The sequence below is a fragment of the Bactrocera oleae genome, chromosome 4 (genome assembly GCF_042242935.1).
Source record: "Bactrocera oleae isolate idBacOlea1 chromosome 4, idBacOlea1, whole genome shotgun sequence".
NCBI classification, from domain to species: Eukaryota; Metazoa; Arthropoda; class Insecta; order Diptera; family Tephritidae; genus Bactrocera; species Bactrocera oleae.
In genome coordinates this window covers 15,185,491-15,213,477 of record NC_091538.1, presented here as the reverse complement: position 1 = coordinate 15,213,477, position 27,987 = coordinate 15,185,491, and the positions used below count along the sequence as shown (strand labels likewise).

Sequence of the window (27,987 nt, the reverse complement as noted above, 5' to 3'; positions counted from 1 at the left end):
TATAACTAAACAAGCGCACTTTTTAATAAAAAAAACTTGTTAGATTTTTGTTTTGGGCGCACGAAATAGTTTGAAGTTTTATTGCATTGCCTTTCGTGTTGGTGTTGGCCGTGTGCATGTATGTAAATATGTATTCAGGTGTTTGTCTGCCGTTTGTGTTTGTTGAGTTCAGCGCTTGTGATAATAACACTCTGCTTTGTATTTTTCGGTGTGTTTTTTTTTATAATTTATTTTTAATTCATAATTTAAATATGCTGCATATCAGTTAATACTTCTCGTTAGCTCTGTTTGCTTGGAATATTTTCATATCTTTTATTTGTTGCGGAACAATTAGTCGATAAATCTCAGCCAACTCTTTTATTTTTTCTTTTGTATTGCCGTTTTACTAACCAAACCTTTTTTTTTTGTTTTATTTTTTCATTTATTTTGTTTTTTTGAAATTCAACACCTGTTAGCTTTTCACATTGAAACATGCAGTAATCAATATTTGTGGTACAACAGTTAATTATTGGTAATTGCTTTATAAGTATATATGCTTAATTGTTTTTTTTTTAATTTCTTTTTTTTTTAATTTTTTTTATGTTAGTTTCTTTTAATATATGTATATATGTATATTTTTTTGTTGTATTTTTTGTGTTCTTGAATTAGTTACTTAAAATGCATTTAGTATCGCTGCTAACATTTAGTTAAGTGTATATATAAATTTAAATATTTTTTTAGTAAATTAGTTTAATTTCATTAATTTCGTGTTTCTGCTTTTAATTATTGATTTCTTTAATTGTTTAATTGATGATTTAATGCGTTCACATTTAAAAACATTTTGATTCCATAGTTTATTCGTTTCCTTTTTGTTTACTCTTAAAGCGCTTGTTGTTTTGCATTAATATACATACATAAACATACACATATATTATTTTATGCTTCATTTTTGCATTAATTAACATTAATTATTATTTATGTGTAAATTACATTGACTTTATTGTTGTTGTACATATTATTTAATAATCATAAACTTAATTTTATTGCAATGTGTTGTTGTTGTTTTTCTGAAGTGTATGCAGAAGCACGTTTGTATGTATGTTTAGTATAATAAAAATGGAGTCGAACTTAATGTGCGTGAAAAGTACCGTCATTAATTTAATAGCAAATGAGTTATGAAAATTACAAAAACAACAATAAGCAGCAAGCTATCGTTATATTATATTATGATTAAACTAAAAAAAAATACAATTTTGAATAATAAAAATGAAATTATCTTTGTAAAACAAAACAAACCATTATTATTATTATTATTATTATTATTATTACTGTTATTATTATTATTATATTAGTAATAAAAACAAACTGAGCAAACGAACACGCAAACAAAATATGATGAGACAAACCACTTCATATTTGTTTTTTAAATTCTGTTTAAAAATATCAAACCTAAAAGGCCATTTTTGGGAATTAAAAAAAATTTTCTCAATCAATAGTTTTAGAACATTAAGGGTATATTTATACGTATTTTAAGAACACACAGTAAAAGTTTTTTTAAAAATAAGCTAAACATTTTTCGAGTTATACACGATCTCCCACGGTGTTAACAACTTATGCGTTTTGAAAAATAATTTAACTTTACCTAAAATTTGGTCGCTTTTGCCTTGCCAAAATTCAATTTTTGATCAGAGGAATAAACTGGTAGGTCATTGTATGGAGAACTGGGTCTACCAATAAGAACGACGTAATGTTAAAATGAAATAAAGCCTCAAATGTGGTCAGAATGAGTTCTGCTTTTTTTTTGTTCTGCAGATAATTTCACGCAATTTATGATTTCAACAAAATATCGACCAAATATCCACCGCGGCTCCGTTTACATATTTTCACCAGTTTAGGTAAATTTTCGCTGACACGGTGCAGCATTTCGGCTGGAATTTCGACTATAGGGTGCTGTATGTTGTTTTCGAGCTCCTCGAACGTTACTGGTTGATTGGCGTTTGATTTAACATACCCCAGATAAAATTATCTAGAGACGTTAAATTGCATGATCTGGGCGGCCATTTGACTGAGTCATTTCTCAAAATTAACGAGTCCTTGTTTAGATGTGAAACATGAGGCGGCTCACCGTCTTGTTGGAGCTTGTCCTCATTTCGAAGGAAATAAGGCCCGATAATGCCACTTTACCACAATCCGCACCAAACGGTCAATTTTTAGGGATACAATTGCGTTTCCTAAACCACCACGAGGTGTCAAAATCAGTTTTGAAAAAAAGGGTTAAAAGATAAATTGATTGAGTGGTTACAATTGAGAAGGCTGTAACTCGAAAACTATTTGAGTTATCGATTTCCAATTTTAGTATGTTATTTTTAAAGGTATAACCTTTCGAAATATGGAAAACAAAATTAGTTTTTAATATCACACTAGTTGTGCTAATTAAGCTAAAATTACTTATGTAACCAAGAAAACGACATTTATTCAAATTGTTGTTGTTGGAAAAGCAATTTGTTAATAATTTTCTCAAATGAATATGAAATAAAATAATTGTAAAAATTAAAAAAAATTAAAGTGATATGGCGTCGTGAACTGTATATTGGTCACATGCTTATCAATATCACTGCAAAATATATTAGTGATAATGAAATAATTAGGTTGGGCTGATGCATTAAAAAAATAATTTAATAAATATTTGAATATGAGATTTTTATTATTATTTATTCCGAAAATTATTTATTATTATTCCGAAAATTGTAATTAAGAAATTAGCAACCCTGCATATATGGTAAGATTATGTCAGTAACATGTAATTCGATAGATTGTATGTTTTTATATTTACCTTATCATATCAACTGCAAATTGTTTATGATTGCTTGCAACTGTGAAAATTGTTTTTAGTGATTTTGGACAATAAACAAAATGAAACAAATTCTGCGGTTCTAAGTCTTCAATATATCGCTCTTCCTCGCACGAATTGCAAGAAAACATCAGTATACCATTTATAACTCTACAAAATGAAAAGAGAAACAAAAATAAATAATAAATTTAATAAAAATAAACATAAAATAATAAGCAAAATTTATTAAGTGAAGTTGTAAAAAAATATGAGTGAAAAAAAATGAAAAAGGAATATAAAAAGGTTTAAGAAAATATGTATAATATTGTATACAATATAATTCATACATATGTAATTAAATAATAAATAAAATAAGAAATTAAAAAATAGCATAACAAGCTATAATAAATGCAATAAAAAAGAAAATAAGAAATTAAATAAAAAAAAATTTTATTACAAATAATTTTATGAAAACACTATATGCATATCATAATTAAAAAATTGTTTAATTAAATGACAATATAAAATATATATGATATACAAAATTAAGTAGAATGCATATACATTGTAATTTAAAAAATTATATATTATTTGAAACAATTTTATATAAAAATTATATGCTTGCCCTAGTTTTAAATAAAAAATAAAATTTTTTAATTAAGTAACAATAAAAAAGATTCATGAATAATAATATATTGTAAATCTATAGCAATAAAAATTATAATCATTAGTATCTACATATGTATGTATTAGTAAATAATATGTATTTCGTCGTATTTCATTTAAGCTTTCGCTAAATTTTGAGTGGGCGCGTTTATTGTTGGTGCTTTAGTTTGCTTGTAAATATGTATTTTATATATTATCCCATTATTTTTTTTTGTTTTTAACACATACGCATACACAAATTGCAGCATGCAATACATATATGTATGTACTTATATTTATATGCAACTATGTAAGTATGTAGCACTTTTATTAAATAAAATTTGTGAAAGCGACAAGTTGAGCGATGTTCTGCGCGGAAATGTTTTAATTATTGTACTTTTTATGTTAAACATTTTATTCTTTATTTGAATTATTTTAATTTTTCATAATTTATTTAATAATATTTTATTTTTTAGTTTTTGATTTTATTATATTTTAATTTTTCATATTGTTTTAATCTTTTTATTAATATTATTACGTTTTCTTTTTAATTTTTAAAATTTTTTTTATTTTAGTTTAGTTTGATATTTAATTTATTTTATTATAAAATATATATTTTTTTTATTGATTATGTATTGGTTTTTATACTTTTAATTTATTGCTTTTATTATTAACTTTATATTTAACTTTTTTATTATTCCACCAGTTTTTAAAAGCTGTATTTTATTTAAGAGTTTTTAGTAAATAAATTCGTTTTTAAAGTTAAAAAAAGTTTTTCTTGGCCGACATTTATGAGCAAAATATGCGAAAACGTTATTATAAATTTAAACACGGCTTTATATTATTTTTTATTATTATTATTATTATTAAATTACGTAATTTTACTTACGCTTTTCTATTATTTAATTAATGTAAATGATTTTTTATTTGATTTGATTTTATATCATATTAGTTGATATATTTAAATTTTTTTTTATTTTTACATTTTATAATTTATTTAAGAGTTGCAAATACTGCATTGAAAAGGCAATTGAATACAATTTTTTTTACTTTATAATCTCGAAAGTCCTCAATAAAATAATTTTAAGACTTTCATCCCAAATAACAGATTGAAGAACAAAAAAAATGTTAATCCTAATTTTATAATCAAAAATTAAAGAAATAAATTGTGTTTTTGATTTTTAAATTATTTTGCTCTTGCTTACTTCGTTATCCTCCATTTTGGTTACCTTTTGAGAAGGATAGCTTATGTTTAATAAAATATCAACAAAGTTAAGCATCTTTGCTTATTTACATTTAATTACTCTTAATTATGTATAGTTTTGTAAATCTTATCCTTTATTTTATCCCTTTTCATTTCAGCTTTTCATATGAAATATAATAATTTTATGTAATTCCAATGCTTGGATTAAACTTTATTTGACCAATTTTTAATTTAAATTTTCGGATTAAGAAATTAAATTTCCAATTTTTGATTTTGGGATTAAATTAAATTAGGTTTCAGGTCGTTTTCATTTAATTCAAATATTTTTTTTAGTTTTAAAATATTCAACTTTTTTATTGTATTTTTTAATTTAGTTTTATTTAATTTTTTATGTTTTTTTAATTTTTATATTTATATATAATTTTTATTTTTTATATACATTTTTTCATATTCATATTCAAAATAATAATAATTCATATGAAATATAATAATTTTATGTAATTCCAATGCTTGGATTAAACTTTATTTGACCAATTTTTAATTTAAATTTTCGGATTAAGAAATTAAATTTCCAATTTTTGATTTTGGGATTAAATTAAATTAGGTTTCAGGTCGTTTTCATTTAATTCAAATACTTTTTTTAGTTTTAAAATATTCAACTTTTTTATTGTATTTTTTAATTTAGTTTTATTTAATTTTTTATGTTTTTTTAATTTTTATATTTATATATAATTTTTATTTTTTATATACATTTTTTCATATTCATATTTTCAATTTTTATAGCGAAAATTTTTAATAAAAAGATGTGCAACCCTGGTTTTTTTATATATATATTTTTAACTGTTTTTTATTTTATATACATTTATTTATTTTTATATATTTTTTTGTTGTTTATATTTTTTATTTTTTTTTATTTTAATAATATTTTTTATATTTTTAATTTTTTATAATTTTTTTTATTATATATATTATTTATTTATACATATTTTTTCAATTTTATGTGTCTTATATTTTATATATTATTTTTTATTTTTATATATTTTCCATTGTTTATATTTTGTTTTTTATATACATATCATTTTAATACATTTTTTATTATATTTGTATTTTCATATATTTTTTTCTATTTTCAAAATTTTTTTTTCAAATTTACTATTTTTATTAATTTCCATTTAATTTTCATTTTATAACTTTTAAGCATTTTCTCCCACTCCCAAGTCGTCAGTGTTAATAATCGATAAATCGCTAGCCTTTCGGTGCTTCCCTTTGCATTGCTTTGAAACCATTGCCACGGGCGGCTAAGGACGCGCTGCATCCCACTCACGGAAGCAATGCCTCAAAATCATCGCTCAGCTTTGTTGTATATGCATATTGTATGTTTGTTTGTATGTTTGTATTTAGTCTGCGTATATTGCATGCACATATACTACTCATACACATATTAATACATATACATATATATATATATATATATTTACTCTATGTATTTATAATTATTTTTAGTACACACATTTATAGCAACATGGAAACTAATTGCGTTTTCAAGTCTAAAATCGTAAAAAATTATGTTAATACAATATAAATATATAATATTTCTTTAAAAATTTGTAATGTTTTAAAGTAATGCTTTAAAGTAATTTCGTTTGCTGTTTATGTCTCACATTAAAGTTCTTTTCACATTAAATTGCAATGTTGTTTAAATCTTAATTTAATTTCCCATGTTTATTATTAACTATATTTAAGTAATACTTTAGCATTTAAATGTTTATATATATATAAGTTGTTTGTATTTGTTTTGTTTTGTATTTAATTTTATTTTCAATCATTTATAATGTGAATATGTAGAATAAAACAAATGTTTGCGTTGTCAAGACATTTTTATTTCAATTTCAATTATTTTAAGACTTCGCTTATGTTTTGCTTAATATATAGTATATATATATATATTTATTAATTTTGTTTTTTGCTTTGATTTTAGTAATATAGTTTAAGTGTTAGGTTTTATGTGTAAATAAAATATATTGCGTTTTTATGTTTTGTTTTTGTTTTTGTTTTCAAAGTTACTTGTCGTGTACACTTATGTTGCCAGTTAGTCCCTAAAGATGTGTTTCTTCATAATACTCGTAATGTGTCGTTAATTTCAACATTCCGATAAGTTTAGGTATAATTGTATAAATATCTGTATAATTTATTTATTTGCCTTTTTTATTTTTATATTTTTACTTTATTTTTAATTTAACAGTTCACGTTTTGTTTTTGTATTTGCTTTCTTTAAGTTTAATTTATATTTGCGTTGGGCGAGTTTTTGTTTTTAAATATATATTTATATATATAATATATATATATTATATATTAAATATTTTACTTATATATTGTGATTTCTTAATTGTAATACATTGGTGTGTAGGTGGAGGCGGGCTCAATAAGGATCAAAATTTTTCAATTCAAAATACCTTGTCTTTTTGTGTGTGTATTAGACTTAGACTCCTTGTGCGAGACTTTCCTTAGGAAATGTAAGCATCGACTGATCCATGGGTTGCGATGATAATATAAATGGGGAGGTAAGCATCTGTAAGGGACTGAAAGCGAAAAAAAATGGTTTTACGGATGGGATAATTATTATAATATAACGGGTGTTTTTTTTTAGAGGTAGAGAACTTTAAATTGCAATAAAACAACGATGCATTATTTGATTGACATGAATTTTATTTATCCGAAAGATAATCTTGTGGCATTACATTTTAAATATGATTTCTGGCATATAACCGCCACGGCTGGCTCGGATGTAGTCCAATCTGGACGTCCAATTTTCGATGACTTTTTCCAACATTTGTGTCTTATGCGCATAGACCAATGACTTTACATAACCCCACAGAAAGTAGTCTAACGGTGTTAAACCACAAGATCTTGGAGGCCAATTCACAGGTCCAAAACGTGAAATTAGGCGGTCACCAAACGTGTCTTTCAATAAATCGATTGTGGCACGAGCTGTGTCTTGTCGGCTAGTAATCATGGCTCTATACCGATCACCATTGACTGTAACGTTCTGGTCATCATCGTTTTTGAAGAAGTACGGACCAATGATTCCACCAGCCCATAAAGCGCACCAAACAGTCAGTTTTTCTGAATGTAACGGTGTTTCGACATACACTTGAGGATTAGCTTTACTCCAACCAGAAGTGCGCTCGACGACAAAATGAACGTAGTGCGCGAGACGTATTCCGCACAGAACCTTTATTTTCGAAATAAAATTACACTATTTGCAAGCGTTGTTCAGGTGTGAGTCTATTCATAATGAATTGCCAAATCAAACTGAGAATAAATCACTTGACAGCTGTTAAATCGGTCGCCATCTTGAACAGTAATACTAACTTGAAGTTCTATACCTCGAAAAGAAACACCCGTTATAATATACCCAAACGTTCGATTAAAAAGCCTTCAGTGTGAGAATATATTATATATTTTAGCATATATATGATGTACGATTGAACTCAAGTTACTGTTTTTGTTGTTCTATTTGCTTGAGGGCTGCTGCAGTGGTGACAGTCTTTGAAAGTGGGTTTTTTTCAGTTACCTAGACCCGTCATAGAAATGTTAGAAAAATCATTCGATGGAAGAAAATTCGACCAGAATAGGCTAGTAGCAGCAGCTGTATTTAACCCTTGCTAGGATGACAATATAGACAACATTTTGCTGTGACAAAAGAATTCGATTTCATGTTCTCGTGAAAGTCAAATTATTTCCTACACCCTGAGAGTTCTTTGCTGTTTGCTTAAATTTCAAAATTTATTTAGAAAATGACCTCAATAATAACTAAGGTATATTAATTTTGAATCGCACTAACCAAAAGAGAAGACAATTTGACTTGCAAACTTTAAGGGAAGATATCCCGCGATTCCCACAACAGCCGGTTCTACCCATTTTGATCTGGCTAACTAGATTTTATCAGACTAAGGGCTGTTATTGTATTGTAGGAAATATGAACTTTTGGAAACCTTGAAAAACCGTTCACATTTTTAAGATCCCAAAGCCAAAAAATATACGTGTAAATAGCTTAAAAGCGTAGATACAGGATCTCAGACTCTACTTTAGCTCTTTGGTATATTAATATGACCAATATAGGTACTGAATCCAACAACGAGATATTGGTAGTGATACAAATTGTATAATAATAATAACAAAAACATATGCATATACTCACTCAGCAAATCGGGCCGCCGTAGCTGCTGTAATCGGATTTCGTACCGCATGCAAGGCCTGCGAGTTCTTGGCTCTGGCTAGTAAAGTCATTACAGTGCGTTTAGTTGGATTCATGCTAGAGCGTGGCACACCCAATAGTGGCCGCTTGCGTGCCAAGCCACCCGCTAAAAATACGAAGAGAGAGAGAGGTAGATAGAGAGAGAGAGCGTGCGGACACGAAACCGAAACAATAATTCAATACTGCAATCACAAACGTCGTTACTTCAACTCACCAATATTGATTGCCTTCACGCTGCGCAACGCCGGATGCAGCAACGCGCCAGTGGGTGGATCCAGCAAACCCAATGTGGTTGCCATGGGCGCTTCAGCCTCCGTTGGCAATGGTATGCCGCCAGCTGTGTTGGGCTGTTGCGTTACCGTATGCAAATCAGTAACCGTAGGCACACCAGCTGCCGTCGGTGCGACTGGCTTCAATATATTACCAATACTGGCTGCGGTCAATTGGTGTTGTAATGCAACCGACATAGCCGTTGGGTGTACTAGTGGGTAGGAATTCACTTTAATTGCCAAATTATTGTGGTTATTCGTTCAAGTATATGCATATATATTTGTATGTGTGTACATGTAATGACTTACTAGCTGTTGCTGTGCTGCCGGCACTCGCTTTCTGACAGAGACCATCGGTATTGGTCGGCAATAGATTTGTGTGATGATGAGTTGCAACTGTGGCGACAGGGGTGTTGGGGCCACGGGTTGACGGAGGGGGTGGTTGATGTAGTAAATGATGTAAATTGCGTTGTTGTTGCTGTTGCTGGTGTTGATGCAGCTGCTGTTGTTGCTGCTGTTCACTGCTTAAACTCACTTGTTGTGTCTCGTTCTTATCCAATGTATTGCATTCCATGCCATTCGGTTCCAATTCGAGCTTTTCATCATTCGATGTATCCATATCGGTGACTCCACCACGATTGGGACTATGCTGATCGTCGGTGTAGGTCAGCGAAGAAGAGGAACTCAGCGCTTGCATTTCCCACATTTGCTCTTGTCGTATGTCATCGTGATAGTCCTAAAAATGTATATTAATAAATGGTTATGACAAAACAGGTCGGTTCTCCATTTTTTAGTGCCTTCTACTACTGGTTAGCTGGGTTTCGCAGGAGCTTGGCCAGCACTGGACTACCATCGGTGCTTGCGCTGTCGCCACATACTTTTGGCTAAAGGTCGACTGCAAGAGGTCCAGTAAGCTTTTTGTCCTTAGTAAGTTCAGCCTCTTCCTAGCTGTAAGGGTTCTAACTGGCCATTGCCATATCGGCGTCCATGCTGTAAGGCTAAGAATCTTACTGTATGCCAGCTATAAAAGCTGTTTGCAAGAAGACGAGTTTGAAAGATCTCAATAACGCACGTCTTTGCGAGATTAAAGCTTAAAGACTCACTCACACTCACTGGGAGCTCACACTTTCAGATATCCCACTGATCTGATGGGAATAGAAATTAAACATTTAAGCAGATTCGTATTGCCCTCAAGGAGGTTTATCAACTTATAGGGTCAGATTCAGGAATTATATTTTATGGCTTCACAAAAGCCTATATGAAGTAGTCCAAGTGCGAACTCCATCTTGAGGATCAGCCATCGAAACTAATCTAACGTAACTTATGTATAACGGACCAAAACATTATTTTCTCTTTCTCTCCCCGCCTTTACAATAACTTCGCACTACCTCACACCTACCGACGACTCTAATTTATCCATTCAAACATGCCGTTGGATCAAAATTAAAGAAACCAAATGTATCATGATGTACTTACCGGCACCAAGAACCTCCGCACTTCAGCCAGCGCATATGCTATGCGTGCGTGAGCTTCTGCGGGCGCTGCAAATGTGGAAATCTCTACGTGTAAATCTTCAAAGAGATGGCCATAACGACTATCGCCACTGGCACGCAACTCCTCCTCCTTTTTACGATCACGCATCGATCCACGACCCAATACTGCCATTTTACACATTGTCTCTTCTTGAAGACGCTTCATAGAATTGCCCTTAGGACCCAAGAGTTTACCAACGAAATTGAACTGAATTAAATTATAAATAAAAAAACAAACATTCCAAAAATAACATGAATTGATTTTCCAACAGCCGTTTTTGTTGATGTTGTTCTACCTTTGGATGATCTCGCACCGGTACCGCCACCTTTACTGCCACTTTAACTGGTCGATCTCGTGTTATATCCAACATTTTTAATTTTTCTAAAAGAGAAATGCAAAAAATTTCAAAAAAATTATGCCAAAATACTATTGAGTGACATCTTTAGTTCAAAGTGCTACAACTATGAAATATTTTAGCTGCATCTGCGAGCTTTTGAAATTATCAGAAAAAGTAGGTGACCAAGTGATGCCGCAACACTATACAAAATTAAGAAATCCAAATTTAAATAAATATAGAAAAAAATTCGACTTACCCATGCTTTTTGAAGAACGATCCTCCAAGGCGTTTATATTAGATTTTGAAATAAGTTCCATATTGTATGACACCGTAATGTATCTGAATAAATAAAAATAAAATGTTATAATGATAAATAATTTAAAAAACAAATTTATTATTAAAATTTGCAAGATATTAGAACATGGACTCCTACATCAACCTTTTAGGTGTGTGTCTTTGATACATGTTAGTTCATATTATTCTACAATACGCCTAATTGTAGGCAACGTTATTGCTATATTAACCATATATAATCAAAAAGTGTATTCCAAAAGGATCCCGAAAAGTGGAAAGGTATACTTTTTCGAAAGTTTTTGATTTACAAAGTTTTACACCACTTAATTATTTTAAAGTCTGCTTAAAATCTTTTGAAGAAGGTTTTTTTTATTTTTATTAAATTTGAAATTTGAAATGTTCTGAATTCGCCAGCTAACTCTATCAATTAAAAACTTTTCGTGTCATTTCCGCAAAATACTCTAAAAGTAGTAGCAGTCCAGGTAAATAATAATTTCCCCAACTTAATTTCAAACAAAATTGAATTAAGTCACCTACCACTTCACATGCATACCTATGTAGGTATAATATATACAATAATCATGTGCTCTTGTGCTAACAAGCGCACTAGGGTGAGCCAAATTAATTTTTTTCAAAAAGGGTACATAAATGAAATAACGGCGATTCAGTAAAATTGTTCAGAAAAAATGTAAAATAACATTTAGTAAAAGGACCTTTTTTCTTAAACTACTGCTTTAGAAAGCACTTTTTGTTATTCACTTATTTTTTCGAAAAGCTTTTTTTGTGTGTCCAGAACGCTCAATACTTGCTTGCTTGTTTTATTAACTTTGCTTTCCATTGAATGTATGGTATCTTTAACCAAATGATGCCGTTAAGTGTGTCCCAAAAATTTGCGAACAAAAGAGATATCTTAAACTGTCAAAGTGCTGTCAAACAGGGATTTTGGATATTCACAACTTTGATGCGCTTAACATAGGCGAGGTAAACTTAACACTGGGCTAACTCGTGTACAATTCATTAGGTTTCAATTAAATCACAATTCACTTTTAAGCAAACACTGATAAAAGCTCTAAGCCTTCAATGAAAAAATACATACATAAAGTTTAACAAAATAAGCTTGGAGCGAAGGCTTGAATTTATTTTCGGCCAGCAATTTATTTTGAATTTGATGAAATTTTGAAACATTTGATAAATAGCTCCTTACATATTAAATAATAATAGAAGTAATATAAAAAAGCTTTTGGGTTGAACTTAACTTTAATGGAGACTCTACAAACTTAATGAGAAGATATTCTATTTAAAAAACATCTTTGAACAAAATTAATATGTTATGGTACATACGACAACATATCAGAAAGCTTTTTACTAAACTAAACTTTGATGCGAGCTTTAAGATTCCAATTAAAAAAAAAAAAGAAACAGGCAAATATTATTTTAAGGCAATCCTTCAAATTATATTATATTTGCTGGTAAGTGTCATTTCAATAAAGCTTTCGGTTTGGAAAATATTTCCAGTTAAAAATTGTCTGCCCAGTTGACATAATAAGTTTTCGTACTGAAAAAAAAAGCACGACAGTTTTGTAATTGCCTGACTCAGTATTGTTTGAGCACGCTTCAAAAATGGATACCAGCTAAGAGAAAATACGTCATATTTTACAGATTTTCTTCAATAAAGGCGAAAGAAGGGCTCAAAATGTGAATTTTGCTTATGGTCTTGATACTGTAACTGCCAATCACGCGCAATTTTCGTTTCGTCGATTCCGTTCTGGTAATTTAGATGTCAAAGATGCACCACGCTCTCGAAGATAAATTGTCGAAAATATCGATAAAATAATGGAAATCAGCGATTTCGACCATTTCGCTTTACATTGCTCAAAAATGCGTTTGGAACCCTTTCGATATGCCTGAACAAAAAATAAGCTCGCTGTATAAGTGCCACACTATTTACATAACGCTAAATATCTCATGAATCGAATCTCCATCTGCGAATCGCAACAAAATCGATAAATTTCTGAAGCGGTTGGTAACTAGTGATGAAAAGTGGAACATAAGGCAACGTATAGCAACGGTTGTGTTTGAATAGCAGTGCACCAGGGCAACCGGTTTGACTGGACAGACAGCATTGACGGTCACGAAAGTTTTTCTATGTGTTTGGTGAGATTGGCATCATTGTTATAAGTTGCGCCCCAACTCGTAATTCGTACTATCAACAATTGGATCGTCTGAAAGAAGCAAATACCCAGAAGCGGCCAGATTTGGTTAATAGGAGAGAAATTGTATTCCACCAGGTCAACGCCAGGCCACACACATCGGTGGTGACTTGCCAGAAGTCCGGAGAGCTTGGTTGGCAGGCTCTTATGCAACCATCATATAGTCAGGACTCGCACTAAGTGATTACTACCTGTAACTGTCTAGGATGAATGATTTTTCTGTTGAAAAGTTTACCTCAAGCAAAGCTTGTGCAAATCGACTGTCACAGATTTTTTGATGAAATTTTACTTTATATAAGTGCAGCGAATTTAACATTTTCTTAGAAGTTTGTAAATCTTATAAAACGTGTTCGAAAGCGAAAACTCGCCAAAAATTATTAAAACGTAATTATTAAAAGTAAATATGTAGACCCAAAATAAACAAAATTATAGGTATATACATACCCAACCCCAAACTTAATAGCTGAACCACTTCAAAGTGGTAGGTGTCAATTCTCCAAGTACACTTCATTACAATTTAACTGCTAAAATGTTGCTCCCCTGCATGCATATGTATTTACCTATTATATACATATATATACAAGACAAGGTCATCGCGAATCAGCAAATTGCTTTGCACTTTATAATAATCACAGCACAGCCTACACACATACACACATCCTATATATATATGTAAATATCTATGACTGTGTGGTTAGGTACGTAACACTTAACGGTACATTTGTGAGTGCGCCTGTATTTATGTGTTAAGCAATACACTTATAGATAATTAAAAAATGAATAAATTAATAGAGTCATAAATATTTTCATATTTCGAAATGCAGGTACAAACACGTGCTTACAAACAGGCATACCATATATACATATATGTATAATATGGCATAAATTTGTGCATATGTATGTGTGTGTATTTACCTATCTGTGAGTTATGATAAATTCGCAATTAAAAGCACTGAACAAGTTAATAGAGCACATAAAACCAACTGCTTATTATTTATCTATGCAAGTGGGCCAAAGTAAATATGAGTAAATATGTGCTGATACTCATATAGTTATGTATGGTTATAATGTGTTGGTGTATTTTATAAACGCTGTACGCGTATAGGCGCATAGGCATGTATTATTGCCGATATCCGCACTTGCCACAGGCAAAATTGTCACGCACACACGCGTAATTCATGGAACTAGTGCTCTTTCCGCTTAAGGGATTTAATAATTTCAATTTATTTTGCACATTACTGCACGTAATTAGGCTCTTGAATAATGAGATAAACGTGAAATATTGATATTTACACCAGAAACCAAACATGTCAACTGTGAAATTGTGTGCGCTTACGCACATATACATACATACACATATTTGGTAAAAGCATATGTCAATAATTATTTTAAATTTAGCAATATTTACCGTTAGTCGGTGGGTAAAGAAATGTTGGATATAACTATTTTGGCAAAAAGTAACATTAAAATAAAGGATTTATTAATTTTTAGTGTTGGCATATGCTAAATAAAATTTTTTAACGCCAGGATTATATTTCCAATAACAGAACAATTATTTGACATAAAAATTTCTATCTGTTATAGAGAAGTATATATTTTAGGCTTCTGTGTAGCCTACAAGCGTCGAAAAAAAGGTTTTCATTAAAACTTTTTCATATCAGGAGTGACGGCCTTTACTGGAAATTTATTTTAGATTATAACCTAGCGACAAAAATTTACATTTCAGGTATAGATAAAGTTAAACTATATCGAAATGAATGTTTTACATATCTTCGAAAACGCCAAGCGCTATACTCGTATACTCAAATTGTTATTAATAGATTGGTAAAGTGAAAGATTTGACAAATGTAAGCTTTTCCTAACTTTAAACATTAGTGAAAGCCAACCTACCTAAAAAATTCCGGGTTTCTATGAGTATATACTCAAATTACATTCATAAATAGATTCGTGATGTGAAAGCTTCAATGTAAGCAGCTTTGCCCAACTTTGAGCGTTAGTGAAAGTAAGCTACTTCAAAAACTTCGGGCTTCTATTTGCTCGAATTATAATCAATGAATTTATGAAGAGGAAGCTTTAGTGAAAGTCAACTGTTCCTAGCTTTTAGTACTAGTGATGAACAGCTTTGCTTGCTTTAAGCTTTAGTAAAAGCAAGCTTCTGCGAAAACTCGGAGCTTTATATACGCATATTTATATCAATTGATTGATGCAGTGAAAGCTTTAGTGAAAGCCAGATTTTCCAATCTTAAAGCTTTAGTGGTGGCTAGCGTTCAATTGCTTAAAACTTTAGTGAAAGCCAGCTATTTCGAAAACTCCGAGCTTCAATATACTGAAAATATTATTTATGGATTGATGAAGTGATAGCTTTAGTGAAAGCCAGTGTTTATTTTGTTTAAAGCTCAACGGCAGTTATTTTGAACTTATTTTATTGCATTTAAACTTTGAGTCCGTAAAATACAGACTCTATATAAATTATATAGTTTAATGTGAGCGATTTTATAAATGTTATGTAATGTGAAAATTAGCTCTGAACGGAATTTTTAATACTATAGTTGAAAATAGATTGGACAAATACATTTTATTCACCTAAACTTTTAAAAAAGTTTTAAAATTGCTACCAAATATATTACAAGCCAAGACAATCAATTATTTGAAGTTTTTGTTTACACGGAAATAGTAAATGAACTTGTTGGGCTATAGCTTTCAAACCTGATCTCTCCAAGCACAATCATTCAAAACGAGGGTCGTATCGATAGCGGTGCTTCGAAGCACGTCTATCGTGAAAGGTGTTGAATCGTGGATTTACGCATATGAGCACGAAAGTAAACAGCAGTCGACTATATAGGTGTTTTAAGATGAGCCGAAAACAACAATAGTTGTTCGCGCACGAAGAACTATCAAGCAAAGGGTTGCCCTTTTTTTTTTTTAAACTGGTCGTACCACTAGAACAACGCAGAACAGTAAATTCTGAGTGGTACACAACCATTTGTTTGCCAGCTGTCTTTCAAGAAATTAGAAAAACCAACCCCCAAAGACAGATCACTCTTCACCACGACAATGCGAGCTCTCATATATCTACTAAAAAAACTGCATTTTTGAGCACTTAAAACATCGATTTGATGAGTCATCCACCGTATAATCCTGACTTGGTATCGAAGCTTTTTTATTGCCATACGTAAAAAATAAACTAAGAGGTCAACGTTTTTCTACACCTGAAGAGGCGGTTGATGCGATCGAAACACATGCTTTGGAGATACCTCAATCAGCGTGATAAAAGTGCTTCGACAGTTGATTCAACGCACGCAGTGTATAGATCTTAATGGAAAATATTTTGAAAATAAAAACCATAAAGTGATTTTTGATGATTAATATTTGTTTTTGTTTTTGTTCTCTAGGTTTTTTGTTTTGGTTGCCTTTATTATTAGTGGCTGAGCAGCAACGGTATCTCTAGTCTAAGGACAAAGAGCCACAAGCTCCTGGCCGCAAACAGTACAGGTAGAACCAGAGCCTGCTTGTTGATCAGAAACGAACTTAACGTTTTTCTTTTACATAATTTCAGCAACGAAGACGTCGTCGCTGCTAGACTGGAGGACAGCGCTGGAGAAATCTGGCTGTTCTCAGCCTACATGCCGCACGACGACGAGGTGGAGCCACCTCCGAACCTGCTGAGAAGAGCCCTGGCAGAGGCCAGGCGCAAAGGAGCCGGTGTCTTAATAGGCTCGGATGCAAATTCAAGGCACACCGTCTGGGGGAGCTCGGACATTAACACAAGAGGTGAGGCACTCTTTGATTTTATTTGTAGAGTAGATCTTTCTATTTGTAATAGGGGGAACAGCCCTACTTTTGTTACTGCTAGCAGGGCGGAAGTCCTTGGCATTACGCTAGCCTCTAGGGAAATCGCTCCCTTGATTTCGGAATGGAGGGTTCTAGACGACCATTCATTCTCGTATCATAGATATATTGGTTTCAGCTTGAAAGCCTCATGCCCGGAACTTAAAACCTATAGAAATTTTAGGAATACCAACTGGGTCCGGTACTGCAGGAAGCTTCGTTCAGCTCTGCTACCCGCACCCGACAGGGATTCGATCCTATCGGCGGATGCGGTTGATGAGCTCGTCGAGATTTTCAGCTCTGTTAGTAGAACTACTCTTGACAGCTCCTGTCCTCTGAGAACTCAGAAAATCAAAGGGAAACCCCCGTGGTGGACTTCGGAGCTAACGGAGATCAGATCTTCGAGCAGAAGACTGTTCAACAAAGCCCGTAGAAGCGGCTCTGGCGACGACTGGGCGTTGTACAAGGCCGGACTGGCCATCTACAAGTCCGAGTTGCAGAAAGCCAAGAGAGTTTCTTGGAGAGCCTTCTGCGGTAGTGTAGAGGGCTGTCATGAGTCTTCACGATTTAGGCGCATTCTTGCAAAAAACCCTACTCCAGTGGGGTATCTAAAAAATGCAGATAGTAGTTGGACAACGAGTAGCGAGGAGTCGTTGAAACTACTCCTGGATTCTCATTTTCCACTAAATCACTCTGCTGAAGAAATATCACTGGGGGAGCTGCAGGAGGGCTGTACAGCCTTCTTGGACCTTCTGGACGATCGTCACCTTACTTGGGCGCTGAAATCCTCCAAGCTCTTTAAGTCCCCGGGGCCCGATGGCATTATTCCTGCGCAATTGCAGCAAACGATCAAGATGTCATTGAGCTGGCTGTCCCTTATCTACGCGAACTGCGTCAGCTTAGGCCATGTCCCAAAGGTCTGGAGACAGGTTAAGGTTGCTTTTATTCTGAAGGCCGGCAAAAGCTCTCACGTCTGTGCGAAAGATTTCAGACCCATCAGCCTATCCTCGTTTTTGTTGAAAACACTGGAGAGGCTTATGGATCTGTACATTAGGAGCAGAATACCGAGGGGTAAACTGTTACGGGCGCAGCATGCATATATCAAAGGCAAGTCAGTCGACACTGCTTTGCATGATGTAGTGTCATGGCTGGAGATAGCTCTCAAGCACAAGGAATTTGCTGTGGGCACCTTCCTCGACATCGAGGGGGCCTTCAACAATGTGCGACCAGAGGCAGTGGTTAAAGCCCTCGAAAAGTTTGAGGTGGAATCTAACCTCAAGCACCTTATTTTTAGTCTTCTTTGCGACAGAACTATCGCAGCGGAGTGGGGTGATGCCAAGGCCACCAGAAAAGTGAATAGGGGAACTCCGCAAGGGGGAGTACTCTCCCCACTGCTCTGGATAATGGTGGTTAACGACCTACTTATAGAACTCGAGACGCAAGGCTGTCGGGTGACAGCATACGCTGACGATGTGGTTCTTATGGTTAAGGGAAAGTTCCTGAATACCGAGCTCACCGAAGGGTACCTGAACGTGGTATCTAGGTGGGCGAATAGAAGCGGCCTAGCCGTCAACCCAAGTAAAACCGAATTGGTTTTATTTACCAGGAGGTATAAGATACCAAATGTGCCTCTCCCTTCCGTCGGGGGTTCACTTCTTCAGCCTGCTGAGAAAGTGAAATACCTAGGGCTCATCCTCGATAGCAAACTTTCCTGGAGGCCAAATATAGAGGAGAGAGTTAAGAAGGCTTCGGTCGCCTTATACTGCTGCAAAGGGGCTATTGGGAAAAGGTGGGGACTCTCACCTAAGGTGGTGTTCTGGCTCTACGAAACCGTAGTTAAGCCAATAATGTTCTATGGTGTGTTCGTCTGGTGTAGGGCGCTTGAGAGGACCACACTGGCTAAAAAGCTTGAAAGGGTTCAAAGAGCGGCGCTTATCGGAATCTCCGGTGCACTGCGGACCACACCGACACTAGCTCTTAATGCTATTTTAAACATAGCACCTGTGGACATTGCCGGTAGGTGCATTGCCGCGAAGTGTGCTCTAAGGCTCAGGGAAGCTGGGCTTTTGAAGAGGTCCGAACAAGGGCACTCCGAAATTCTTTCCTCCTTCAGCGGCATCCCGGAAAATATAGATCACTGCGTCACTGTAGCCACTCGAGGCGGTTCCTTCTCCGCTCATATCCCAACGAGGGACATGTGGGTGGGAAGAAGCCGTTGGAGAAGAGGCGCGGTGAGCTTTTTCACGGATGGGTCGAGGCTAGGAGGGAAGGTTGGAGGGGGGGTTTTCTGTAAGGAGCTCTCCGTCAGTCTTAGCTTCAGGCTACCGGCCTCGTTTGTAGAAGTGAGCATTCACTCTGATAGTAGGGCAGCAATACTAGCTTTGAGCGCGCGTACCGTGCAATCAAAGCTAGTCAAGGAGTGTCTGTCCTCTTTAGAGGTAGCGTCTGGCTATTTCAACATCAGGCTCGTTTGGGTGCCTGGTCACAGCGGAATCGCTGGAAACTGCAAAGCCGATGAGCTAGCCAGGGGGGGCACCTTTGCCCCGCTCACATCGGAATGGGATCGGCTTGGATCTCCGTTAGCGTCCTGCGCTCTAACTTTGGATCAATGGACCTCGCGTGCACTCAGCAGACGTTGGTCGACGACTAGGTCCTGTGCGACCGCGAGATCCTTCTGGCCAAGAGTGGATCGCAGGAGGTCGGGGGAACTTCTCGCCCTGAGCAAAGTGCATCTAGCCGCTATTGTAGGAGTTCTCACTGGACACTGTCCAATGGGCACTCATGCGGTACGGCTTGGTGTACTACCCGATGCCAGTTGCCAAAGTTGTATGGGGAAGGGCGAGGTGGAGTCATCCCAGCACTTTCTCCTCCAATGTCCGGCATTCGCTAGGCTGCGATTGAAATATCTCGGCAATCACACGTTTGGCGGTCCTGAATACCTATCCGTAATGGATATTGGCCGTCTTAACAAGTTTGTAGTCAGCACAAGACGTCTTGTCGACTTGTAAGGGTCTTTTGATCCGGACTATAGGAGTCGTAGGTATCACAACGGACTGGCGTCTTAAGCTGTCCAAGTGGGATCCCTTCTGGGATCGACCTCCTAACCTAACCTAACCTAACCTGCCTTTATTATTAGAATTAACCAATTAAACGTATCGGTTATATACCATATAATATACAAGTATGTATCGCTTTCGCCAGTACTTAGTCCTTCTATACTTGCTTGTTCTGAAGAAAATTCTGCTAGAAAATTCTGTCCGAAGTTTGAATTGCAAAGTAAAACAGAAAGTTAAACCCCCTCTTTTTAGTTTCTTATGCAAACAAATGCATAATTAAATAAAGAAAGATATACTTGGTCCCCATACATATATATTAGCTGGTTCCCTATATACTTGCATTAATATTAAAGTGTAAAGCACAATAAAATATAGAAAAGAAACAACAACATAAAATTGTTACTTAATCTTACTCTCACTTCGCTACCTCCGATTTACTACGCATTGCCTTTTTAAGTTTTCGTTTTCGTTTTTGTTGTATTTTTCTGTTGCCTTACAAATCAAATATTACTCAAAGCACTCGCTTTCATTTGCACCTCATTAAACTTTAAGTACACTGCAATGTCCTTACTTCCTGCTTATTGCAAAACTTCCTTGAACTTTCTATTGTACAGGGTGTAGACCCACACACGCATTCACTTGTATACGAGTATACAAATGTAGGTACATACTACACTACACTAGTTGAAAGCAAACAGACATTTCGATTGCCGACAATACACCTTCACACATCCACACATACATATGTATTGTACATATCTCGGCTATAAGTCAGAGCCACTTGTAGGTGTGTTTATACATAGCTCAAAATATTCAATCACATGCACATATGTATGTATGCATGAGTATGTAAAAGCAAGTGAGCTAATCATGTGTATTGTATAAATGTTGAAAAATAAAATTTCACTTGCCAAAAACACGCTAAATTGGCAACATCATGCAAGTGAAAGTAATGAAAACAAATTAAAACAATGAACACAGTGTTGCACTGCGATTAATTCTGCAATAAATGTATTGAAGTACTTCACGTGACGGTATACACACATAGCCTTTAGTGAAGGAAATTGTGCAATTAAGTGAAAATTATATAAAAATGGTCGGACTGAAGTCACGTATAAACTCGTGCATTTATTTTAGTAGTTACTATGTACCATTTGAACAAATTTGACCCGGACCGACAAAAACAAGCAACATATTCAAATATCTTAATACAAATCGTTATTATCGCATTTAAAATAGGCTCTTGAGCCAATTTTTCATACACTTGTTATAAGCCTCGGTTTCAATTCTTTCCGCGAATTTTCGTTTTTTTTTCGTGTCGGCTCGTTTTTAGAGCACCATTCGCTAGTTTTTTTGAACAGTTTCGACGTCATATTTATAAAGCAACGTCTCATCACTAGTTGTTGATGCGTTTGATGCATGTAGTGTGGACCCTACATTGTCAAGAATCTCTTTTGTGACCTCTATTCGACCTCGTTTTTGCAAACGATTTAGGCATTTTGGTACGCGACTAGCATTGACATGTTTCATACCCAAAAAACCAAACTTTATTCAGACGATGATCCATAAGAGATGTTGAGATCTACTGCTATCTCTCTGATACCAACAAAAATACAATATTTCAAGCAAACTCGTTGTTAATTTTTTTTAAATACACACCAATTGACATACGTAAGAGGTTAAACTTCACACAAACATACGAAAAAGTTGTACCTAAATATCTAGAAAAAAATTTATCGATTCAGTTCGCGCGCGCAATGTAAATGGACCGGTCCAAATTTTATCAGTTGGTATATGCGATCTCTTGAAACTTCATAATCATCATAGATTGCAATAAAGACTGTTGTTAGACCTTCAATCAAGTCAAATAACATTTCATAAAAACTAAAAATGTTTTTTTAATATTTTTAAGTAATTGAAATTCGATTCACAATAATCGATTAATTAGAAAATATTACTTAAATTAAAAATAAGGCATCATCTTAAATACAAAGATCAGATGTATAAATTCAATTTTTTTTTTTCCATTTTACTTTTTATGGTCTGTTAACATAGAGAAAACATTTTACATTTCTCCGATCTTACAAAATCGCCGGAAAGCACAACATTCAGCTGGAAATGTGATGGCCTCGGTATTTTGGGATGTGAAAGATGTGATAAAGAAAAGAAAAAAATGTGTTTCATCAAGACAACGCGCCGTGTCACAAGTCAATCTAGACAAAGACAAATATGCATGAATTACACATTGAATTACTGCCGCATCCACCTTATTCTCCAGATTTCCCATACGACTATTGGTTGTTCGCAGACCTCAAGAAAATGCTCGCCGGTAATGAATTTCGCTCGAATGCAGAGGTTATCATTGAAACTGAGGCCTATTTTGAGGAAAAGGACAAGTCGTTCTACAAATATGTTATTGAAATGTTAGAGCGGCGCTGGAATGATTGTGTTGCTCTTGATGAAGATTATATTGATGAATAAAACCAATTTTGAACAAAACCAACGGTGTTTCCTTTTTTAGGCACGGGACTTTCAAGCCCTATTTTACAGGAGTTTTTATTACGCACTTAAACCAATTTTAAAAAAAACCTTTTTTTTGGCTCAAAGTGGAGAGCTATTAATCAATCTGCTGTGGTGTCGAAGCGTTTGGCTTTAGCTCGTAAAACTTTATGTAAACGCCTTTTTCTCGAAACTGAATTTTTGAAATCGGGAGATTATGGTAAGCAGAGACTATAACGCATATTTACTTAGAATTTTGACTGTAGCTTCATAACAATATAGTCTAATAGACTGTTTTTTTTATTATTATAATTAAAATTTTTTTTTACAATTTACTGTTATTTTTTTTGGTAAAAATTTAATCTTTTACAAATACGCCATTTTGCAAAAATTTGCTTTAAAGATAAAAACATAAAGACTTTACTCTAGCAAGTCTTACGTAGACTAAGCTTCTGTTTTTATTTTATTTCAGATAGCACGAATTCCTCGAGTCACCGTCGCCCGTAGAGGCTAACTTGAAAGCAAAGCCGCCATTTTGTATAAATATGGTAATATACAATTTTTCTAAACGCTGAAAAACCAAAAATCGTCACTCAGTTCTACAACTTTTGTGGTAACACGCTTTACACATAACCTCAAAATTTGTGTGAAAAATTCAAGTAGCCAAGCTTGTGGTTTCTGTTTGTTTCTTTTATGATATATAGCGTAAACTAACCTTTTTATGTCCCAACAACGCATTAATAGATTTTTTCAGTCTATTTTACCCTGAACAAGGCATATTAAGTTTGCCACGAAGTTTGTAACACCCATAAGGAAACGTCGGATACTCTGTAATACATATATATACGTAAATGATCAGCTGATTGAGTCGACTTAGCCATGTCTGTCTGTCTGTAAATACACGAACAAGTCGCTCAGCTTTTGAGATATCGATCTGAAATTTTGCACACGTCCTTTCCTCTCAAAGAAACTGTTAGTTTTTTCAATCCGCCGGCATCGAAACACTATAGAATATATTGTAGCTGTAATACAAACTGGCCGATCAAATACATATCCTTGTATGGAAAACTTTTTTATTTGAAGAGATATCGTCTTGAAGTTTTTAATGGATTATTGTTTAAGGTAACGGTACAATATACAAACAAATGGTTCAGATCTGACCACAATATCAAATAGCTGTCATACGAACTGAACGACCAAAATCAAGTCTTTGTATGGAAAGCTTTCTTATTTAACGAGATATCGTTAAGAAATTGGCACGTGTTAAGACAACGGTACAATCTTCGAACAAATTTTTTAGATCTCACTGCTATAGTTTATAGCTGCCATACAATCTGACAAATCAAAATCAAGACTTTTTATACCCTTTTATGCTATAAGAAATGCACATACATGCCCCAAAAGAGGGCTGATAGAAATTTGATTCCTTTTACATTATTTCTATAATAAATTGTCAAAGTTATGTTCTTTGAGAGCAGTAGATGGACATAACCCCTTAATGAAAACCACTAATAACCAAAAATTATTTAATTTCCAAACTACAAAATGAAGATATATGCTCAATAGGGCTTTTATTTATCAGAAACACAGCTCGCCGGTTTTATGTTGCCTATAATGCCGTAATGACTACAATATATTGTTACTGTAAATTATTTTCATTCATTGATCTGCTTTATCAACTCCAGTTATAATAGATTGATACACCAATGAAAAATTGATCGAAAATTTAGAAAAGTTAAATTTAGAAAATAAATAAATTTAGTTGGACATAAGAAGGTTTGTTTCCACCAAATCTCGTGAAAGAATTTGTTTTTGTACAATATAGAAATAAAAAATCCAAAAACTTATTAATATTTGAATTTGCCATATAAATTTTGAGGTTATGTACAAAAGTTGTTGATGTTTTTATTACCTACAACTTTGCCGGAAATCGAGTTAGTTCATTTTTAACCTTTAAAAATTCCTCCCGCCTCTTCTTCTACTTCCCTAGCTCTGATCGCCCGTAAATTATTTTTCCTTTAACTTTGGTTTATTTTTTCGTTTCCAACGGGTTTCATTCTACTATAATTATACCCCGAACAGGGTATATTAAGTTTGCCACGAAGTTTGTAACACACAGAAGGAAACGTCGGAGACCCTATAAAATGTATACATATGTGATCAGTATGATGAGCTGAGTTGATTTAGCCGTTTGTCCGTCTGTCTGTCCGTCCGTCCGTCTGTATATACGCGAAATAGTATTTCAGTTGTTGAGATATCGATCTTAAATTTATCATATAACCTTTTCTCCCTAAGAAGCTACTCATTTGTCGGATTGGCCGGTATCGGATCACTATAGCATATAGCTGTTATACAAACTGAACAATCGTAATCAAGTTCTTCTAAGAAATCTTTTGAATTTGTGAAGGATGTTATAGCTTCGGTGGTTTTTCGTGTTTTTTTTTGTTTTCAAAAATTACCTACCCTGCTCCTCTATAGAGCGTTGATATTGAATGTTAACATTTTCAATGAAAAGAGTTATATTTTGGTAGAAATATAATAATATTTCAAATTCAAAAAAAAATTTAAAGTTCAAAAATATCTTTTGCAACAGAAGTTCAAAATACATGCGATATGGGATAATAACATTAACTATATATAACGTTAGCAATTAAATTCGAATAACGAAAATTAATCGCTTAAGTTCTCAGCCTACTTTCATACATACATACGTATGCCTCAAATACATTTACGCAAGGTTTTATTGAATATACAAACACTGTTTCTGCTAAAGACACCCCAAAAGGATTTTTAATCTTTTTTTATTACACCAAAGCTTGTCGTAAATGATTTTGTAGCGTTTTATTAATTCCTCCCAGTGGTGAGCCTTTGTTTTGCGCTTGTTAAACACACGATGACATAGACACTTGAAAATAAATTATGTATAGCTTAAGTGTTAAGCTTGTTATGTTGCTGCTTTTGTGCTAAATTGTTTGTTTGTTTGTTTAAATATTGGCGCAACAAAAGCAGTCTAAATATGCGCACACATATACACACACACACCTCCGCATTCATACATATAAGCATAAATGCAACCTTTTTCCTACGCCAAGCGCCCACACACATCGACTTAAACGTTCGCAAAGCTTCACTACTCACTGTTTATTGTTATTTTATTATGATTATTATTTTTGCAGCAGTAACATTTTGCGCTCTTGCCAGCCCAAACGAATGCCCAGTAATGTATAATGGATTTGTGCTTTTGTATGTGTGTAGGTAAGCTGGTGCGCACGCTGGCAAAACCACAATACTTTTGTGTTCATATTTAATTTACTTATTTCCTCAATTTCAGCTTCGTGCTTTTGTTGGTACCAACGCTGGTGTGCTTGTTATCTTTGTTATTGTTGTTGTTTTTGTTGTAGCCAAAGCACATAAAACTTGTCAATTAAATCGGCATTGTGTTGTCATTAAGTTGAGCGCTCAAGTTGTCTTTGCATTTTTTCTTGCTATTCCTGTTTTTTTTCTCTTTGCATTGCATACTTCAAGGCGCACCACAGCACTGCTGCTGCTGTCGTTGATTTGTTTTGCTTTTCGCTTGTGCCTTTTTATGCTTTATGTTTCACTTAGTCGTGGCTTTGTTGTTATTACACTACTTGTGCTTGTTATTGTTATTGTTTTTGCAGCAGTTTTTTTTCCCTACACACGCTGCTTGCTCAGTCGCTCGTTCGCTTTGTATGCAAACAACTTGTATAACCCATTGCCTTTTCACGTCGCCTTTCAGGCATAATAGCGCGCAAGCACACCAACATGCATACACACACTCACACACATACACCTATATAAGCGCTCTATGTGCGGCTGCCTGCCGTCTGCCTGTGTGTAGGCAACACACAAATTCATTCATTCATGAGTTGGAACTCCTACTTAACACTTCGCTGCGCCGCTCCTGGCGCAAGAAATCACAGCCTGCTGCTTTCTGCCTGCTAGCTGCTGCTTTCGTGTGTCTTCTTCGTCTTTCACTGCCAACTTTGTCAACGTAATACCATTTTTCAGCGCTCAATCTCATTCTTTATTAATAATCTTGTTTTTTTTTTAGTGATATTTTTTGGTCTTTCTTGTATAGTTTGTATATCTTATTTTTTGTTTTTTTTATTTGCAACTTCAAGTAGTGGTTACAACGCAGCAGCACCCATAAATCACGCATCAGTTGTAGTTGTTCTGTAGTCCCACGCTATGACATGCCATCCCCCCCACCTGTTTGGTATGCGTGTATATGGCCAATGTGGCACGCTGTCATACAGATATCACCCGCCCACTCACTCGCTCGCATATCGGCCGACTCGCTCACACTTGCCGTGTCACTGTGTCGCTATGTTAGTATGTGTGTATGTATATGTGTAGTATTAAGGAAACTTCTTCACTTTGTAAACTGTGTAAACTTTTTCGCGTAAATTACTACTTTATTCCTTGTTGTACGCGTACATAATTATTTTTTATAATTTTTTCTAATTTACGCTCTAGTGCTTCGCTCACCCTGCCTGCCAATTTCTACAAGTTTCACGAAATTTTCATAATATGCTTTTCAATTTTCCTCGATTTCCGTTATTCTCATTTTTTTTTGGCTTATTTTACAATTTTCACTGTATTAATTTCACCTTTGCTGCACCTATGTTGTTGTTCTTGTTGTTTGCGCTTGCTTACTGCTGTTATGATTTTATTTTTGCTTGTTAAATTTTGTTGTTGTTGTTTTATTTTTGCTTGCTATTTTTTATTGTTGTTTTATTTGTTTATTTATTTGTTGTTTTGTTTTTGCGCTTTCGCTGCTTTTGTTACTTGTTGTTTGCTGCACTCCACTTTGCTAGTGTTGCTAATAAATTTCTTGCTGTTGTTGTGGTTGTTGTTGTTGCATGCTACAACTGTTGTGTATTTTTAATTTTATTTTTTGTTCACCAAACATGAATTTCTTTAAACACTGCTCTGCTAGCTGACTCAGCTGACACTCCGCTTGGCAGGGCGCTTCGTTAGCTTCCTTTCGTTTGTCGCGAGCAACTGAATTCGTTGCTCTG

General features: G+C 34.0%; 1 protein-coding gene across 3 annotated transcripts; it reads right to left on the bottom strand.

The window, feature by feature from the left end:
- Window positions 1–44: 44 nt before the first annotated feature.
- On the bottom strand, window positions 45–27,980 carry LOC106618733 (uncharacterized). Of its 3 annotated transcripts, none has more exons than XM_014236594.3 (9): window positions 27,577–27,980; window positions 11,312–11,394; window positions 11,014–11,099; window positions 10,662–10,925; window positions 9,495–9,921; window positions 9,131–9,415; window positions 8,860–9,022; window positions 7,112–7,237; window positions 45–2,980 (listed from the first exon to the last, which is right to left on the bottom strand). In XM_014236594.3, the coding sequence occupies exons 2-8, from the start codon at window positions 11,370–11,372 to the stop codon at window positions 7,138–7,140; spliced, it is 1,386 nt and encodes a 461-aa protein (XP_014092069.2). In that variant the 5' UTR covers window positions 11,373–11,394; window positions 27,577–27,980; the 3' UTR covers window positions 45–2,980; window positions 7,112–7,137. The 3 variants fall into 3 exon arrangements, with proteins under 3 accessions (XP_014092069.2, XP_036231454.2, XP_036231453.2); XM_036375561.2 differs by having other exon boundaries at window positions 9,131–9,397; XM_036375560.2 differs by having other exon boundaries at window positions 27,872–27,977.
- Between the last annotated feature and the right edge of the window lie 7 nt (window positions 27,981–27,987).

Excerpts from the sequence above, each read along its gene's own strand:
- LOC106618733 (XM_014236594.3), bottom strand. The coding sequence starts at position 11,372 with ATGGAACTTATTTCAAAATCTAATATAAACGCCTTGGAGGATCGTTCT. Across the intron at positions 11,100-11,311 it reads TCGTTCTTCAAAAAGCATGG|AAAAATTAAAAATGTTGGAT; the intron begins GTAAGTCGAATT and ends TTTCTCTTTTAG. Across the intron at positions 10,926-11,013 it reads CGGTGCGAGATCATCCAAAG|TTCAATTTCGTTGGTAAACT; the intron begins GTAGAACAACAT and ends AATTTAATTCAG.